Below are 17926 nucleotides of genomic sequence, written 5' to 3'. Positions count from 1 at the left end.
TCTAAGAGGCTTACATACAAAACGGTACTAAAAAGGGCAAGTCAAAGACAGCAGAGATGAGAAAAAGCAATGTTTCTGTGCAACAGCTCCATCCTGCTAGGTGCTCCTCTGAGATCTTGCTGAAGCATGTGGCAGACAAAAGCTTTAGTAGCCATTTTAATGCAAATCAACTGTATAAGACATAACCTGGTATTTCACATTCTCCTAATTCCCACAAGGGCACAATCATTCTCTCTGAGGTCCCGGGAGCCTCCTCAGCCCTTGCACAAGAGCAGCTCCATCCTGCCCTGTGCTCTTGAGCATCAGGAGGAAGGACAAGGAGCAGAGGCAGGGCACTCAGCCGAGCACATGCGCAGCAAAACAGAGGCAGAAAAGTCTGATTTGTAGCACCATGACTTGCCCATGTGTGGTGCAAGTGCAGTCAGGCATTCGTGACTTTATTGCTTTAGCAACTTCAGCTAAGGATGTCCATGATCCCACCAGCACCAGTATTGCTGGAGACCTTTCCCATCAGCTTTCGTGATGAGAAGAGCATTTGAAGAGGAACTAAAAAAGACCCCCAGCGGTCAGAGCTGAAAGAGACTGGCAAGTCGTCATCAGAAAATTCATATCACGCCTGCCCGTACTCCACCCCTTCTACAGAGAGAGGGCTGCATGCTCCCAGCTGCCAGTCCCTGGTGGGCTCCGTGGCAGACGCACACTCTCCGCGTGCTTTGCGGCAGGGAAAGCAGGAGTGAGAATAGCAAGCACCTCGCTGGCGGGAGGTGTGACAAATCCTTGGCAGAGCACAAAACCAAAAGCAATTTTAAAATCAGCAACAGGCATCTGACAGCTCTGAAAAGAGCCTCCCCGGCGTTCGTGTGCCTTTACAATGCTCTGCGAGGGCGGACGCAGGAGTTGGGGAGCGTCGACGTGACGAGAACGTACTGTTCGGCAGGAAGATGCGGGGCAAACCCGAAAGCATTATCATTGATCCAAACATTGTTAGGCAGTTTGGTACAGCACTGGTTTTCCTTCCAGCTAGGAAACTTTATATGGTTGTTCATGTAAAATTAAGCTTAATGTGGCATTAAGATTCTACAAAATTATGCCTGGAGATGAGGAAACAAAGTGAACTCTGAGTAGCGACTAAGCCTGTATTGATTTTTATGTGTGCATTTCTCTATCATTGTTACTAAGCTGGTGACACTGTGAAGGGCACAATTATTTATGTTCCATCAAATTAGTAAGTAATTTAAATCCCTGACGAAATCTCAAGCAAAAATTGCTTTCACTTCCACAGAAAGTGCTTCTGACACTTAAATTGTTCACTTACCCCTGGAAGGGCACTGTAAGAATACCAGATCTTCACAGAAAAAATGAAAAGCTATGTGAGAAAAATTAAAAACCAGCTCATCACTCATCAGTACCATCCCTAAATCTAAATGAGGGTCATTGGATCTGTCAACATTATGGGCACAGGCCCTATACAGTGTGGTGCAAAGTGGAGTCCCCATATAGGACCAGGCCTTCTACTACCAGCACAAGGCAGATGAAGCAATGAGGATGATGATGAGTCTTTGTGTGGGTGGGTAATTTCCTCTTTGAAAACTGAATGATTGCGAGGAAGGAGTGACTGTCCAGCACAACCCAGGAAGGATGCTCTGCTGGTTGGAGGGAGAGGGATACGGAGAACCAAGGAAATCTTACTTAAATAGGTGTGTTGAGATGAGCCAGATGGGGAGGAGCAAAGCTGAGGGGCTAGTGGCTTCTCCAGCCAGCAGAGGATTATATAAACATGGTCTAATTTAAAAGCAAGATAGTTATCTCAACATTTATATGTATTCTTGATTTCTATGTTATAGGCATGTGCCTCGGCATTGTACTGACGACCTGAAAACAACATGGCATGGAAATGTTATAAAATGGAAAGAAACTTAAGGTTTCAATTTTGCCTTTCTCCAGCTCCTTTTGTTGAATCCTTGCTTAATCCAACCACTCTATCCAAAAACCACAAGAGTTTTCCACTGTATTTCAGCCAAAAAGTCCATGTTGCCTTAGGGTCCCAGACGAATGTAGCCAAATGGAAGGCAGGAAGGACCTTTTCAGATAAATTCAGAAAAACTTGCTTGTGTAAGATGTAAGTAAGTTACATCAAGAAAAGAAATGAGAGTCTCTGGAATAAAAGCTCACATCTTTAATATTATTCTATATAATAACATTAAAAGAGAGATACAATATTGGAATTCTTCACTGAAGCGTTCCATCAATATTTAAGTTAAAGAGAACGATTTCTTTGAACAACTACTTTGTAGGAGGAAATTCCCTTAGTCTAGCCACCAAAAGAACCTTAGGAAAGGCCTTTAATCAGGGCCTTTGAAACAGGAAGGAAAGCAAGATTTTCCTCTTTTTCTTCCTTAATGTTTTGAAAAGGAAACAAGCTATTGAAATATATCAAGCAATTTCCTTTACTTGAAACACTAGCAGCCTTCTGTGCATTGTGAGCAAAACAAAAATAAAAGCCTTTTATCCACCCAGATTTTGCTGCGGGTAGGCAGCACCAAGACGGACTAATCATTATGTGGTCAGGGAATCACAACCTCAGGATCTTGTCACATCCTACCCAAACAATTATTTTTGGGAATGGAATAATAGTCTTAGGAGGCATCGGTGTGATTATCCACTAGTGGCTATTTTGGCTGCAGCAGCGAGGAGCAAGAGAGGGAGCAGAAAAAAAATGATGCGAGATGGCTAAAACACTGTCACGCTTGCAGGGGGTAAAGAGTCTTGAAAAGCAGGCAGGTAGAAAACAAAGCTAAAAAGAGATCCCAGCCCAGTTAAACGGCAGCTTGACTTCAGTGTCAAATTAAATAGCCACTGAAAAATCCTTGCAGCCCAACTCGTCCTCGCTTTGTTTTTGCTAGCCTGTTTTGTTACCCAGTGGGAGCTAGATAATAACATCTACTTTTGCTGAAAACAAAACAGTTTTTCAGCTCAGTGTGTTGCTTTTATTTCACAGCAGAACACTGCAATTTATAAACAGAAAAACCTATGGAAAATTCTCTAAATGAAGGACTTACGGTATGTTATCATTTAACCCCTATTTTTCACTTTCTTTGGATTTATTGGTGTTCCCAGTTGCAGTGTTAAATGACTCTGAAAGTAGAGCAATTAATCCAAAATTCTATTTGTTTTAATCTAACACTGTCAACTAGTTTTAGGTTTGCAGTCAAGAGAAAAAAAATGTTTGTTAAGCTCTACAGCACTAGCTAATGTCTAAAGACAATCCTCGGAAAAGGTGCAAAGATGTTTTATCACAGCACTGTAGATGGGACGGAGATTTATTATAGCACCTAGCACCATTCCAGCAGATGCCTTTTGAATTACAATGAGACTATTAAAACTTTACAAATCATTATATTAAAACCTGACAAGAGTACTTTGGGAACTGGAGCATCTTGATGTCATTGCTAATGATGCATTACCAGTGATAAGGTTTCAGGAAAATTCCTAAGTAAAAACTGGTTATAAAAGTATAAAATATATTAATATTTATTTCAGTACCTGCTATAAGTTCAAGGATAATAGGTTTATATGCATCAGAACAGCCGAATGATCGTATTTATGTCAGCATTAGAAAGATGTTCATCTGCTGCAAAGTTTAATTAATTTTCATAGATAGTTAATTTTCTGTTTCATTATCAGCTCCCTAAATTTGAAAGACAAATAATTTATAAACAAATAGAAACTTCAGAGAGGAGTATTTTTAGAGCAAGCAGAAGATAAATAGGAGTGAAGCATCAACGCTGCCTTCGAAGTACTAATATGAATGATATATTGTAGTAGGTTTTGATTGATAACTTACGCATTCTAGAGCACTGACTGAAAAGAAACAAATTGTTTACTGTTAACCCCAAACCATTTTCAGGTAACAAATGACTCTGATCTTTACCAATCAAATAATGGCTGTCATGCCCTTAAACATCAGTGAATGAGGAATGTGCAGGCTCACCACGTCCTTCCAGGGGTGACCTGATCCCTTAAGGACAATATTCCTGCCCTTCTCCCCTTCCTGGCAAGGAGAAAGTTTAAGCAGCTACTTACCATGATGTACGACGCCCTTCAACCCATGGATAATGGGATCCAGTGCTTGATTGTCCCTCTGACTGACCTACATGCAAAGGATACAGGATTGGTTACATCTATTCTGGCATCAGGCAGAACAGTCTCAGTTTAATCTTCTAACGAGAAGAAAAAAAGATGTTATCTAACAAGCTGCTTAGTTCTCACATTTACAATGGCTCTTCACCAAATGCCAAAGATACATGGTGTAATAAAATAAAGTAAGGAAGGTTAAATCAAAAGAAAGCATCCTCTGAATTCATTAAAATATTAGCTGCATTATCAGCCCAGCAAAACCTAAAACCAGTGAGCTGATTTTTCTTCGTCTACTGCTTTCATAAAGAAAAACTGCTGTGATAAACAAAAGTTATCTCAGACCAGTTTGTCCCTTACTGATACAGGAATAAATCTGGTGCTGCCACTGAAATCAGTGAAGCTGGACCCCTTTCAGCCATAATGGAGTTGGGCCTTGGCATCTCTTTGCTATTCATATTTTTACATTTATTTATAATTTAGTGTCACTTGGACAAGGGAGAGGGAAAAAAAGCTTTGTGAGAGGATCTAGAAGAAATCTCTGATTTTTGACAAGGTAATTGCCTGCCTCGCCAGAGCAAAAACTGGTATCCTGCAGTATTGCTTCTACCACCCAGCAATCACCCGTGTCCTCCGCAACGGTGAGACTCAGCACCAGAGAGAGGAGGGGAAGGCAGTTGGAAGGATTAACCATGTTGAGCTCCACAACTTCTAAAGGAAACCCATCACTTCAGTCACTTAGCTGTAACACAGCCAAGGAATTTACAACCAATAATGAAATTTTTTTTTAACCTTTTGCCTCTTCAGAGAAACTGATGGAATAACTCACCATTTCTGTGAACATGTTTCATTATTTAAGATACTTGCCAATTTACTTTTGAGAAATAAATACTGGCATGTATCTTATTCATGTGGTATGTTTTCCTTTTGGTTTCCATTTTTTTTTCCCCCCACCAGTCAGTATCAGAAGCCTGAGTAGTGTTGATCATTTTTGGATGGACTGCTCCCAATGGGCAAACACACTGAATGCAGAAGAGCTCTTTCTGTACTTTGCTGCCTGCCCATGATCTCAATGTCATGAGGAAAACCAGAGTTTAATCACTTTGTGGCCATGTATTAACATATGAGGAAAGGAGTGGAGACAACAGAAGAAATCCCTGAGAGAGGAACTCGTGCCCAGCAGGGAACACACTGTCGTGTGAAGTGCAGAACCAGCCTGAAGCACACTCTTAGGATGAGGATGTCATTGACTGCAGCACAACCCAAAAATGCATTATTGTAAAAAAAAAAAAATCACAAATTTTAATAGCCTGAGGAGAAAACTGGAATCTGCTGCCCAAGTTTCACAAGCACAAGCATGTCTCTTCTCATCCTTCCTCCCAATGACTAATTAGGAACCTTAGAAACCTCATTTTCTTCTTAGCCAACTGCACTGAAAAAACCCACAACAAACCACCTTTCTTTTTTCTGTTTATTTGTCCTTTGAACTACTCTGCTGTGTTCAGGACACATTGTTGTGCTCTTGTCTAGAGACAAAATGGTTTGTTTTGGTCTGGTATTTTAGATGGAAATTGAAGATCCTTTTCTCATCTCAGATCCTTTACTCCAGAACTTGCAACGATCAGGTAGGGCAAGATATGCAATAAAATTATGAAAGTAGCAACAGCAGCTTTGAAATATATACAGCTTAGAAGTTACTGGCAATAATATTATTAGCCCTGAAGGCTGTAAGCTCTTTGAAGCATGAAGTTTTATATGCCCAAAGGGGTGCTCTGTACACTTTGGATTCTGTATAAGTAATAATCACAGTACACTGAACCCAATGACCCACTTTGTAGGTTCTGTCTGGCTTCTGGCAGATCAACAGTAAACACTAAAATGCAGAGCTGTTGCGAGACACATTCCTGCATCTTTTCCATTTATTTAGATTTCTCCAAGTCATGGCTACCGCTAAAAAAAGAATCATTAAAAAAGCTAACAGCAATTTAGTACCAGACTGTAAGAAAAAGTTGCACCAGTCTTGAACAATGTTTTATTTACTGATGCCTAACCATAGTTTGTAATAGTTTTATTTTGTTTGCTTTGTTTTTATTCCTGGTGACAGCTGCAATCAGTTTGAAGAAAGCAAATAGATGGAAAGAATCCTAAAGGTTAAAACTCTTCCTTTTAGGATTTTCTGTCAAAGTAGATCAATTCTTAACCTCAGCCTTGGCAGCGCCCCTTTAATCTGCTGAGGTGTTATGCCTATATAGATCCAGCTACGCAATCTTTTTGATAGCGTATTCTGCAAATGTGCTGTGTCCTTCAATAGCATGAAATCAACAGTCACATTATTTCTTTGGGAGCTGGAAAACAAATGCTCCATGCATCTGTAATCATGTTTTCTCTGAGGGTATGGGGAGTGGGTTCTCATGTTTCTTTAAAAAGTACCACTCACAGAGATGTCAGTTCAGACTTGCATGGTATATAGTCTTATTTTTCTTTCACATGCTTTTCCCCTTTTTTCCTTATACTCACACACTGTTCTCCCACATCTCACAACAGCTGTTTCAGGATCTTAGCAAGACCATTAGAAAAGTGCCCAAAACTTTTCTCATTTTGTGGAATGGTTCAGGCTTCAGAGAAAAACTTTTCTAACATCCTTTTTTTCTTCAAGTTCTTAAAAAAAACCTCTGCTTTGAATTACCTCTCTATTTTTTTGCACTTCTCTGTATCCTTTTTCTGCCTGTCTTCATAGAGAAAAGGAGGTTTCTGAAACCCAAAATGTCAAGTTCTATCCCCATTGCTGTACATCTCTGGTTTAACTGGCCTGGAGCTACCATGCTGGTTGAGATCAGAGATTCACCTATAGAAGAATCCTGTCTCTGACAACAGCTGATACTTAAAAGAAAGGAAGGGCAAAAAAAGGAGGAGGAAAAAAAGGACAAAAATCTCTAGAATAAGAAGTGTCCTTCTGACCTCCTTTATGATTCCATGTGATGAAGCTTGAGCTTATATCCTTCTACAAACTGTTTTTATCTTTCTCTGTTATATAATCTGTGTTACAGCAGTGTATTTTTTTATTATCTTACGAATATATCCTGAAGGAAAACAGCAACGAATTCTTCAGATTGACTTTACATGCCACATTTCTCATGATGTCTTGGCTGCAGAACTAGAGAAAGACCATACATCTGTAACTGGGCCTCAGCACTTATGTGTCACCCAACACACACCTGTCAAAGCTGCACAAAGCTTTTTCTTCTCCTCTGAGAGAGGAGCAGCGAGTTTCTCTCTCCTCCTTCAAGAGGCTAACACAGAAGAAACATCACGAATGAAAATTTCTCAAGCACAGGATTTTCACGCACAAACACAAACCTGCTATGCTGCTGGTCATGAGCGTGCTGCACAGCAAGTATTAATGGACAGATGGAAAACCATCCTGAAATTGCCCTAAAATACTCACAGTACCACCACTACAAATGTTGTTCCCTGAACAAGATGCTTTTACTCAAGACTGACTAACACTCTATAGGTCTGCAGTAAACAGAATAAATAATGCTTGCGTGCATCATTTATAATTGAAAAATGCCTGTAATCCTCCTCAGCAGAAATAAATAGGTAACTATCATGCTAAGCACAAGGGAAAAATAAACACAGAGATATCATTAAGCAGTTTCCTGTGCTAACAGAGCTCTGACCATAGGGTAAATATGGGATGAACATGACATGAGGAAGCAAAATCTCTTTGTTTATCATACCCTCTGGGTGACTTCGATACCTGGTGCACATGCCATTCCGAGTAGAACGAATGGCTTGATGTTAAGGCAATGAATAAAACAACCATTTGCAATGTAGGAAAAGGTAATGCACAAGTGACCCCATTCTGCAGTCATAAAACAGAGATGTTCTTCAAGTGAAGTCATGGTGGAAATCATTACCCTAGACAGGTTGCATTTACTTACAGCTTCCGTATCTAATGCAGTACCTGAGGAATGATTCACTCCTCAGTGAACAACAAGGTTGATCAGTCATGAACTCTATTGACAATAGCGTTAACACGTTTCAGCAGCACAACCTGTTGTCCCCTTGCTTGAAAGTGCTGTTCCTACAGCCTTACCCTCAGAGTCGATAGGGTAGGAGGCAGGCCAGGGAGCTAAGCACCTTCTCACAATAACGTTATTAATACTCTGAAGAGGAAAGTTGCAGCGAAGGTGCAGAGCAGGAGTGTGAGGAGAGAACACAGCAGGCTGACCACGGTAGCACGGGCATCAAGCCACAGCACGTAAAAAAGACTTTATTGGGCAAGGTAAAGTTTCTTTCCGTAGAAAGCCCCTGTGTTACAGCAGTACTAAGCTTAGCATGTCCTAATGAGTTAAAAACCCCCAACCAGTTTTCACTCTCTATCTTTCATTGTACATTAAGTAGCCATTCATCATTCATCTGATTATTTTACAGGACAAACTCAGAACCTCCTGAAGTCTCCAATTTTACAAAAATCAGCAGTTGTAAAGCGTTCAAATTTATACCACATGCTATATAACTTAAACCATATGCTAAAGTCATGTAAGTAATCCATGACCTGTCTTTCTGCAGGAAACAGTTCTATAAAGCAGAAAAAAAAAGTCTCGGGCAAAAATTTCGAGCTTACAATGCTTATTTTAGGAACAATAACAAATAAAAAAAGGGGAACCCCCAAATACATGTTGAGGCAGTTAGAGAGGCCACACAGCAACACCAGATCTTACCTCCAAGACCCCTGCCCGAAGGACCAGACTCCCCCCATGTCCCACTGCTCTGGGCAGCCTCTCCAAAAGCCAGGTTATCCTCCCACCACGAGAAGGGCTGGGGGAACCACCACAAAGCTCTCAAATGATCCCTGGTATCAGTCACCTTGTGAAAAGTAGGTGAATATTAATAGCTTGAACAGCACAGGAGTAAGGAATACACTTTCCTTTAAAAAATATGTTTAAATAGATCTGTTGTATTGAAAAAAAGGGTGTGGGGAAAAAAGAACAGAAGAAAACCCACCTATTCAGGGTGATACAAAATACAAATTTCTCTTTCATTTCCACCTTAGAAAAACTCTGGCATTTAGACTTATTAAACTGTCATAAATTTGCAGCAACTGCTTTCAAGCTCATTAAATGAGCTCACAGACAGTATTGCAAAGCATCTCAAAACGAAGGAGAATGCCATAGTCGGCTATATTGAAAGGCAAAATGACATGCATTTTGTGCAAGTCAGAGGAAAATGAATGGCAACAATTTTGTGATACAGTACCTGAGCCTTTCCCCTCCGAATAGTGATATAATTTACTTTTCTCTCCCACTGCAACATTTGGCCCTTGACTTGGAAACTAAATCTTCAATCTATCAAGCCTTACCCATCTGCTAAGTAAAATGGCCAAGACAATCTGCATGCCTTGAATTCGATATAGCCAGCTGCTCCCCGAGTGCTGTGGCATTAACATCCAGAGACCATCCTCTTGTGCTGTAAAGGACAGTGTCTGCCAAGGATGAATGACTACATACTTAACTGTGGCAGCTGAAGCCAGCGACAATGGCTGACACAGAGAGATGCCAATGTGTCAAATTCTACTTTCAATTACAACAGTGAAAGTCAGGGGTAATATTCCCCCAACCATGCACCTTCAGCTCCCATTCAGCTTGCAGTTAAGATCTGCAGCTTGCCAGCCAAATACTCAAGTCTCCAAACACTCTGTACAAACAACCAAGAAGAAAAAGAAAACTATTATAAATTAACTAGGTTGCAGATATTAAATTGTCCTATAGGGTTTCAGGACAATCAACATGGTTAAACAATTTATTCTCTTATCAACTCAGTAGTGTTGGACAGATGCCAGTCCTCAGTCTCTGCAGGAAAGGACCTGATTTTCACTGTTTTAGAACAGAAATGAGAAGAATCCCATTAATATGAACATTATGCCACACAGTATATATTTTAATGTTGCAGCAACAGGATTTCAAAGAATCTAACATAATCACAGTCAAAGGGAACATACTTTTCTCAGCAAAGGGAAAGTACTTGGCATATTGCTTGTGAAACTCTTCAAATTCATGTCTTTGGGGCCAAATTATTTCAGAGATCGCTAACAGCCTGGGTAGGTCCTACTCCTAACCCCTCTGAATGGTGATGCTTTAGCCCTGCATAGGTCTGCAGCACTGAGAAAGGATACACATCCTGGCTTTGTGGTATGTACCCTTTTGCTCTGCACAAAGTCCATTGTCTCACCTCTCTCTTCCCTCCCTTTTGAAGTCCACATTGTGAAATCTCGTTGTGGATAAATATCTCATTTCTTAAACATTTCTGAATAAAGGGAAGTGAAAGATTTCAGCTAGATCTGGAATGTGGATGAACAGATACGAAAAGTTTACATGCGTTTTGCTTTGAAATGCAGTAGGAAATATTTATTTGGACCTTTTCAGGAGAACTGATGGGTGAGAAGGGATACTGGTCGACACTACAGCACACTGAGCTATCTGTGAAGGCAAGAAAATGCCTACAGAGCTCCCGACACAATGATAAGCTAGATTTGGTGCTCTAAGTTTTTCACCTTCACAAGCACTAAATGATCCAAGAATGATATATTCCTGCTCCTCCACAGATGATATTTTCTTCTATCTCCCCCATATATGCTATAATTGCACATCTCCTGTATGAGTTGATGCAAAAGGACAAATCTGGCCAAGAGCCTGCAGCCCAACAGAGGTGAGCTGGGAGATAGAAAGCATTTGCTGTGTAATGAATGGACTGCCCAAATCCTGCAGAATATATTTGTAAGGGAAAACAAGAAATGGAAACAGCCCCCTTAATACTTCAAGTTTCTGCTCATGTGTAAAATCAGAGAGAATAACAGGTACCCAGGCAAGATGTGACACCAAACCTTACACTGGCACACGCACTATTTCACACAGATACAGCCATGACCTTTGATTTTTTAAAAATATGCATTAGAGCTGAGTTCGCCTTTGCCTACGGCAACTGGTTTCAGGTTCAGTGATTTGAAGGCAAATTCTGTTGAGTTAAATCTGGGTTTTGGCCTTCAGGTGTTAATGATCCTGCTATGAACGAAAATATACTGAAGTCATAGAGGTGCATATGCTGGTGGAGGGGGTGTTCCTAGATGTCTCATTCCCTATGTTGTTTGAAGAGAGGGGGGAAAAAAGTTAACGAGTCTTCCAATGATTATTTTAAATAGAGTAATGGGTGTGCATTGATCCTTCTAGCTAATTCCACTTTGAATAATACATCATTCTGACTGAAAGCTTGCTGGTGATGTATTAACTTCATATTTTATCACAGCTTTGTAGGGTATCTACAGTGAGATATTAACAAGCAGTGCCAAAGCAAAGCTGCATTTTTTCCTTTTTTTTTTTTTTAAGTCCAAAATGGTTTTAAAAGCTATTGAACCAACTTTGGGGTCAGGTGTTCTGGCTGTCCCTCATCTTTGCTTGAGTGCAATGCAGCTTCTCTCAACCACAGCTCACCCCCTCCATCGCTTTGTACCTACTGCTTCTGGACCCGAGTTAGTTACAGACATCCTAGGACAAGGATGGGATAAACTAAGTTACAAATAAGAGACTTTCACTTTCATTATGTCCAGTAGAGATGCTTGAAAATACAAGAAGCGTAAATAGTCACTTTTACACCAAAGGTTGGCTGAAATATCAGTGTCATAAAAAGAGCAAAGGCACAACACAGGTTACTTCAGGAGATCATGCACCAGAATCTGCAACATGGTAACGTTGCAAGGCAACATGCTAATATAAGAGATCGTCTCAAAAAAATTACGGAGCATGGAACTCAGAGTTTAAGTACAGCTTAATAACTCAGCTTAGAGTACGCTGTGTTTGTGCACACTGAGTTTCTTTGTTAGCAGATAGAAACATTGATTGTGTAGCGTACACATGCTGGTGGCTGACTGATCAGCTCACCAAGCTGAGCAAGACTTTGCAGCCTCTCCCCCCGCAGCATTACCTCCATTCACTATCACAACATTTGCAACTAGCAGGATGCTAAGAAACAGCCAGCAATGCACTTTCCTTTCTTTTTGTAAGGCACTCGTTTGCCCAAACTTTGGTTCACTCCATTGATAAGGTAGGCATTAATTTCCCCAAAGTATTCTTGCACTTCGAAAGCATGATGCAGCTAATTTACTGCAAGTGAATAGTACATTCAATTAATGAATTATTGAAAGAGCTTGATACTCATATATCCGAAGAAAACCAAAAGATATCTGCAGCCCAAAAGCACTATCTGATTAGTAGCAACAGAATATCTAAGATACAAAGCTCTGTAAAAGACAAAAATGTAATTGTAACACAGAGGAGAGACAGCTTCAGTGGCAGATTCTCAAAGCTGGGAAAGCTTGATTGATAGACTGTACCATCTGCAGCTGCGCAAAAAAAGGCTAGAGTAGCTGCAAGTTTATTTAAAGCAATTTTGGTGCACTGAGCCTACTTGTTCTCCTTTGAGAAAATAATATGATTTCTTCATAGAGCATGTAGTCTACTTATTTAAGCAGCAGTGTGCAAGATCTCTCAATCCTACCAGCAGTTCAGCTGGAAAAATGACACACCAGGGGGTAACATTTTATCAGGATGGAGGCTATTTTATAAAAACTGCCATCAGTTATAAACTGTTCTCACCATCTGAGTTTAAAAAAAAAAAAAAAGGAGTTGGATCTCTTTTAGAGTTTCCACAATCTGCTCAATTTACGGGAGTTTTTAGGTAAAAATAACCATTTTGACCTAAGTAGGAAGGAAAATGAAATGGTGTAATGAAAAAAATATAACGAGCACTACAGCCAGATCATCCTACAGCACCCACTCTTTGATATACAGCTTCACACATTTGGAGAGGCTAAACTCTAAACTGTGAAACCAAGAATGGAAGTTAGCTTTCATTTTCTTCTACTCCTGGCTTGAATTTGGTACAAACGTGTGCAACTGAGAAAAAAATATCTTCAGGGTTTTTTTTTTTTGAAAATAAAACAATGAAATCTGGTGGCTAAACAAGCAAACATGCTGGGCAAAATGGAAAGGGTGGAAGGGAACAGCTCAGATGGGCATCTGGGACCCCAGCATTTTGTAGGGGTTTGTAATTTAATTGCTCCACCTAAGCTTGCCTAGGATGCAGCAGAGATTTCCAGCCTCTTCCCTCTCTTCCAGCCAACACAAATGGATTTTGGTGAGAGAGGTCACAATAATCACCCCTTTAAAATGAAGAAAAGGAGTCATCTCAGCTTCCCAACATCTTTCTTTCATTCTACATGAAAAGTCTTCGTTTTTTTTCTCTCTCAGCATTGCCCTCAGCTCACTTCCCCACAACAGTAGCAGCTCCCTCCAGCCTGCCAGTACCAGATGACTCAAGCCAGCATCTATGAGTCACAAACACAAAGGATGCAGAAATGTCAATTAAGTTACACAGCCACTTCCCCAATGACAGCCACACCTCAGTTCACAATTAAATTAGAAATCCAGTGAAAACAAATTGTTGCAGGGCAGATATTTTTTTTATCTCCTGCTTTGAAACAACAAACTCCAATGTAATTTGCTTGCCATTCCTTTTACGTCATTTTTAAGGAGGTTGGTGGGAACTGATCTACTGAAACTGCTGCGGGAATTTTTGCCACAGCAAATTCCCCATGTCTAACGTAGCAGCCACGGGCTGGGAAGGCTCGCAGGCTTCCAGGCATCTTTGCAGTACAAGAACCCAATGTTAGGCCAGTGGTGTTCATTAATACTTGTGCCAACTTTCTGGCACAAGAGGACGAGTCTGTCAACTATGACACATTTTTGCATTTGTAATTCTCTTTCAAGCAAGTTCTTCCATTTTTACTTACCTTTTGTAAATTTTCAGTGTCATTTAAGTTCTTGCAGATGTGTGCGGCTTTGCAAAATGCTATGAAGTTGCACAGTTCAGTGCTCACGGTACCTAAGGCAGAAAGCACCAGCTAATCCTCAGAGTTTCCTCACTTCTGCCTCCGCTCTCATTTCTGAGTTGCCTCCCTCTTCCATCGCCTACCTGCCACATCCTCCTCACTCTCTCTTCCCACCCAGTGAGCTGTTTCTGTCTCCTCCAACGCTACAGCATCGTCTCTTCCCAAACCCTTCCACACACGCCTTTGTACGACTCTGCCACCTCCTCCTCTCCACCCTCTGCCTCCTGCATCGCCAAGGAAGTCCCTGTGCCCTTCCACCCCCACCTGGACATCCTTCATGGAGGCAGGAAGAAGAACTAGCCTTGGCTACTGAGGGTGGCGAGTGGGCTTGTCCAGGGAAAACTTGGATGCCAGCAGACAGGGTGCCAAGGACACCAGCTGCAGGACTGCCCAGGACTCCATAGCTCGTGGGCATGAAGTGTAGGTGCACCAAGAGCCACATCCTTGAGCCAGCGTGGGTACCAGCAGCAGGGTGGTCACAGCAGTAGAGCTCTGACAAGCAGGTGAGATGAGGCAGTCCTCATCTCAAACTCCTTCAGACTGCTGAATTAAGAGTGGCAGGATGTGGCCTGCAATTTTTTTCTCGGCTGCTTCTAAGCCCCTCAAGTTCCTGCAGCAATAAAAGTACAGCTCAAACCCCCCCTATTTTACCTGGTGTAACACTACACACAACAGTGAGGATCGTGTGTCAAGCTGTTTATTTTTCACCTGGTTAGAATGACCCAACAACTCACTCCATTCCTTACAAAAACATTTCAACAAGTACCATGGCTTGTAGAGGAAATGGGGAAATTATTGTGCAGAAAAAAAGCACTTAGAACACAAGTGCATTAAAAGCCTGGGAAACATTCAGTTTGTGGCAGCAGTTTCTTCCTCTTGAAATACAAAGAAATAAAAAAACCTTACATGACATGTATACTTGTTTCAAGATGTTCTACATTTCAGCAGTGGCAAAGTGAATGCTATTCAATCACTGTGAGTAGGTGATAGTCTTAAAGCCACAGAACTCCTGAGGATGTTCTAGCCTTCATGACTTCACTCCATGGGCCTCTTAGAGCTCTCCGATGCTCCTGTGGAGCATGACCCATCTATGGAGGGGTTTTTCAAGCTGTCTCTGGTCAGGAAGCCCTCCTTCTAAACAGGATATAACTTCAAATTTGTCAGAATCCCTAAGTCTCAGGGAAAGGTATGAGAGAAGAAATAAAATGCAACTGAATACAATTTAAAACAAAACTTAAAACATAGTTAGAACAAAAGGTGCTCTTTGAACAAGTCTAGTCTGACCCAAAGCAGTGTAAGACGCTTCCTGCAGGTGGGTGTACACAGGAATGCTCTCAGGAAGAGTCTTCCATCTCTTGTCTCTCACACACTTTCTGAATCTGCTTGCCAGAGAACCTGCCTATTAATTTGAGGTGTTTTCTCCCTTCACTTTTACTTCTCTTCACACCCCAGCGCTTTAACTCTTGGGTGTCCACAGACTATGTACGCTGCTTACGATCCTAACACCAATGTGGGCAAGTCAGCTGAAGCATCCAGGCTCTTGGCACATGCTTTGCCATGACCCCAGTTTTGGTATCCACCTCTAGAAAAGTTTCTTATTTCTTTTCTCAAAACCTGGCAGGCTGCACAGTCCTTTGATGTCACCACCCTCATGTGACCACCTGTGACTGACACCACAACCTGCATTAGGCTTTTCCCTGTCAAAAGCTTGAGCTGTATGGAATGAGCTAAAAAGCCAATGCTCTGTAAGGGCAATCCTCAGAGGGCTGGCACAGAGGGACATGTTCACTGTCAGGTTGCACAGGCAATTCTCCCCAAAATGCCTGAGACCCAACACAGTTTGAATTCCAGCCCAGCTGTGACATGCACAGGAGAAGCGCTGTGCTGATGGCTGCTGTGAGGATGAGAGATTTTCCAGAGCTAACAGCAGCCAGCACCAGTGCTTGGAAGCCTGATGCCGTAGCATCCCATGTTCTCTGCAGACTGGCCTGTAACCCCAGCACACTGGTAGGATGTGCCTGCATTTGCAGCTCTGTCTACAGATTTAAGGGGGGCAGCAAACATTTTAATATATGGCATGATAAGGAAGGCATTCAAAAATCTTCTATTTTTAGGGGTAAGACACTAGTTATATGCCTCAGATGCAACGCCAGCAGTAATGAAGGAAGAAAGAGGGTACTTTCTGAAAGGTAGGCATAGGCTGGGCACTTACGACATAAATGCAGCATTAAAAAAAATTGCTTCTGACACAAGAACAGCTGACAGAGATAATCTCCATAGTTCAGCATGAATTTATATAGCCTTTCAGCAACTCTATTAGACAGGTGTGGTAGCAGCCAGCTGTATTGCATGCACAGACCAAGTTTCTCTAAAACCCAAATGCCCATATGGCCCTGCAGCACACTGAGGTGGTGCCACCTGCCCGGGCATCACCCCCCTCTCTCCCACCACCATCTGTCCACAGACAGGTATCGGTATTGACCTGAGGGATAGTGCAGAGCAGGTCTAGATAACGAACAAGTTCAGACTCAAAAATGATGGGTGTTTCCATCCACAACAGAGGAACCACCAAACAGTTCTACCTAGACAGGCTTAAAAGACAGCTTTACTTCTGGCCTTTAATTCTCTGCCCAAGTTATGAGAAGAGACAAGTCTAGCCATAAGGCGGGGTAAGCCACGTGCTATTAGAGAAGGTAAGCTTATTAGCTGAAATACAATACATCTCTGTAGATATCTAGAATAGCAGAAGGCAACATTTTGCTTAGCCATATCACCGGTAATGAGTTGGCAAGGGGAAAGCATTCCGAAACGTTAACTTAAAGCTTAATTTGACTGGTATGCACTTTGGGAGAGTACTTAACAAGACTGGTTCACCCAAGATGGGGAACTATCTGTCTGCTCATGTCTTCCACAAAATGAAGCAGGATATAAAAGCATGTGGTTTTAGCAGTTTAGAATACAAAATGCAGAAAAAAAAAATCTTTGAAAAGTGATTGATGTAGTCTAATCATGTTTCACACAAGAGCATTTCAAATTATGTTAGATGTTTTTATAGGATCTAGACATGATAAAGAAGGTTTGCCAGGTGGCAAGGTACGCAGAGGGGGAGGACGAGTAAGAAAGTAATTTTATGTTGACTGCTTCTAATACACAGGCATGTGCATAATGCCATACAAACCACAGATAAAACACTCAAAAAAATTTACTAGCTTAGCTGTTAGGGTTATGGAGCTTTGCTTTCTAATCAATGCTTACCCATATAGCTGTTTTTAAATATTGATCTGGTAGCATGATCCTGAGGGAAAATAAATATCAAAAGGGGTGATTTAATTCAATCATCCTGATTCCTGCATAACATGATCCTATTTCTTCAAAAAGCCAGAAAGCAGTAACTTAAGTGAAGCTAACAGATCAGCTAATATATTTACAGCCTTAAAATAACACGAGACACACTATAAAATACACTGAAATCCAAAGTTAATCTCTTTTAGCAATATTCTCACAGCAAGTAAAGATGAATTTTATGCTGAAAAAATCCATTTTATCAGGAGCAAGACTGAGCTTTCTAATAACCAAGCTACTTTCTAATGTGGTACATCATTTTACTTTACTCATAAAGAGCAGTTTGCCAAATCTCCAGTTAGGCTTCATTTGATACAGTACGCATGTTGCAAAACCAATACCTTCTTTCAGAAAGTCTTTTTACTCTTGATAATGACTACATTACAATGCATTTTTGATGTGCAGAAATGGTACGGTTACAATCAGTAGCTAAATACTTTTCTGATGGTATCAGCCAGGCAGCTCTTCTTTGGCTTCTCAGTGCTCCCAGAGCTGTGAAACAGT

General features: G+C 41.2%; 1 protein-coding gene across 1 annotated transcript in view; it reads right to left on the bottom strand.

Annotated features, from left to right (window-relative positions):
• Positions 1 to 17926, bottom strand: part of PTPRG (protein tyrosine phosphatase receptor type G) — a 408233-nt gene that overhangs the window by 108306 nt on the left and 282001 nt on the right. Inside the window, exon 6 of the mRNA XM_074879020.1 lies at positions 4084 to 4150. Within this exon, the coding sequence (XP_074735121.1) occupies positions 4084 to 4150 (67 nt within the window). The remainder of the gene's footprint in view (positions 1 to 4083; positions 4151 to 17926) is intronic.

The sequence above is a fragment of the Strix uralensis genome, chromosome 10 (genome assembly GCF_047716275.1).
Source record: "Strix uralensis isolate ZFMK-TIS-50842 chromosome 10, bStrUra1, whole genome shotgun sequence".
Lineage (NCBI taxonomy): Eukaryota > Metazoa > Chordata > Aves > Strigiformes > Strigidae > Strix > Strix uralensis.
Note: the sequence above shows the minus strand (reverse complement) of the source record. Positions and strands in the feature narration are given on the sequence as shown.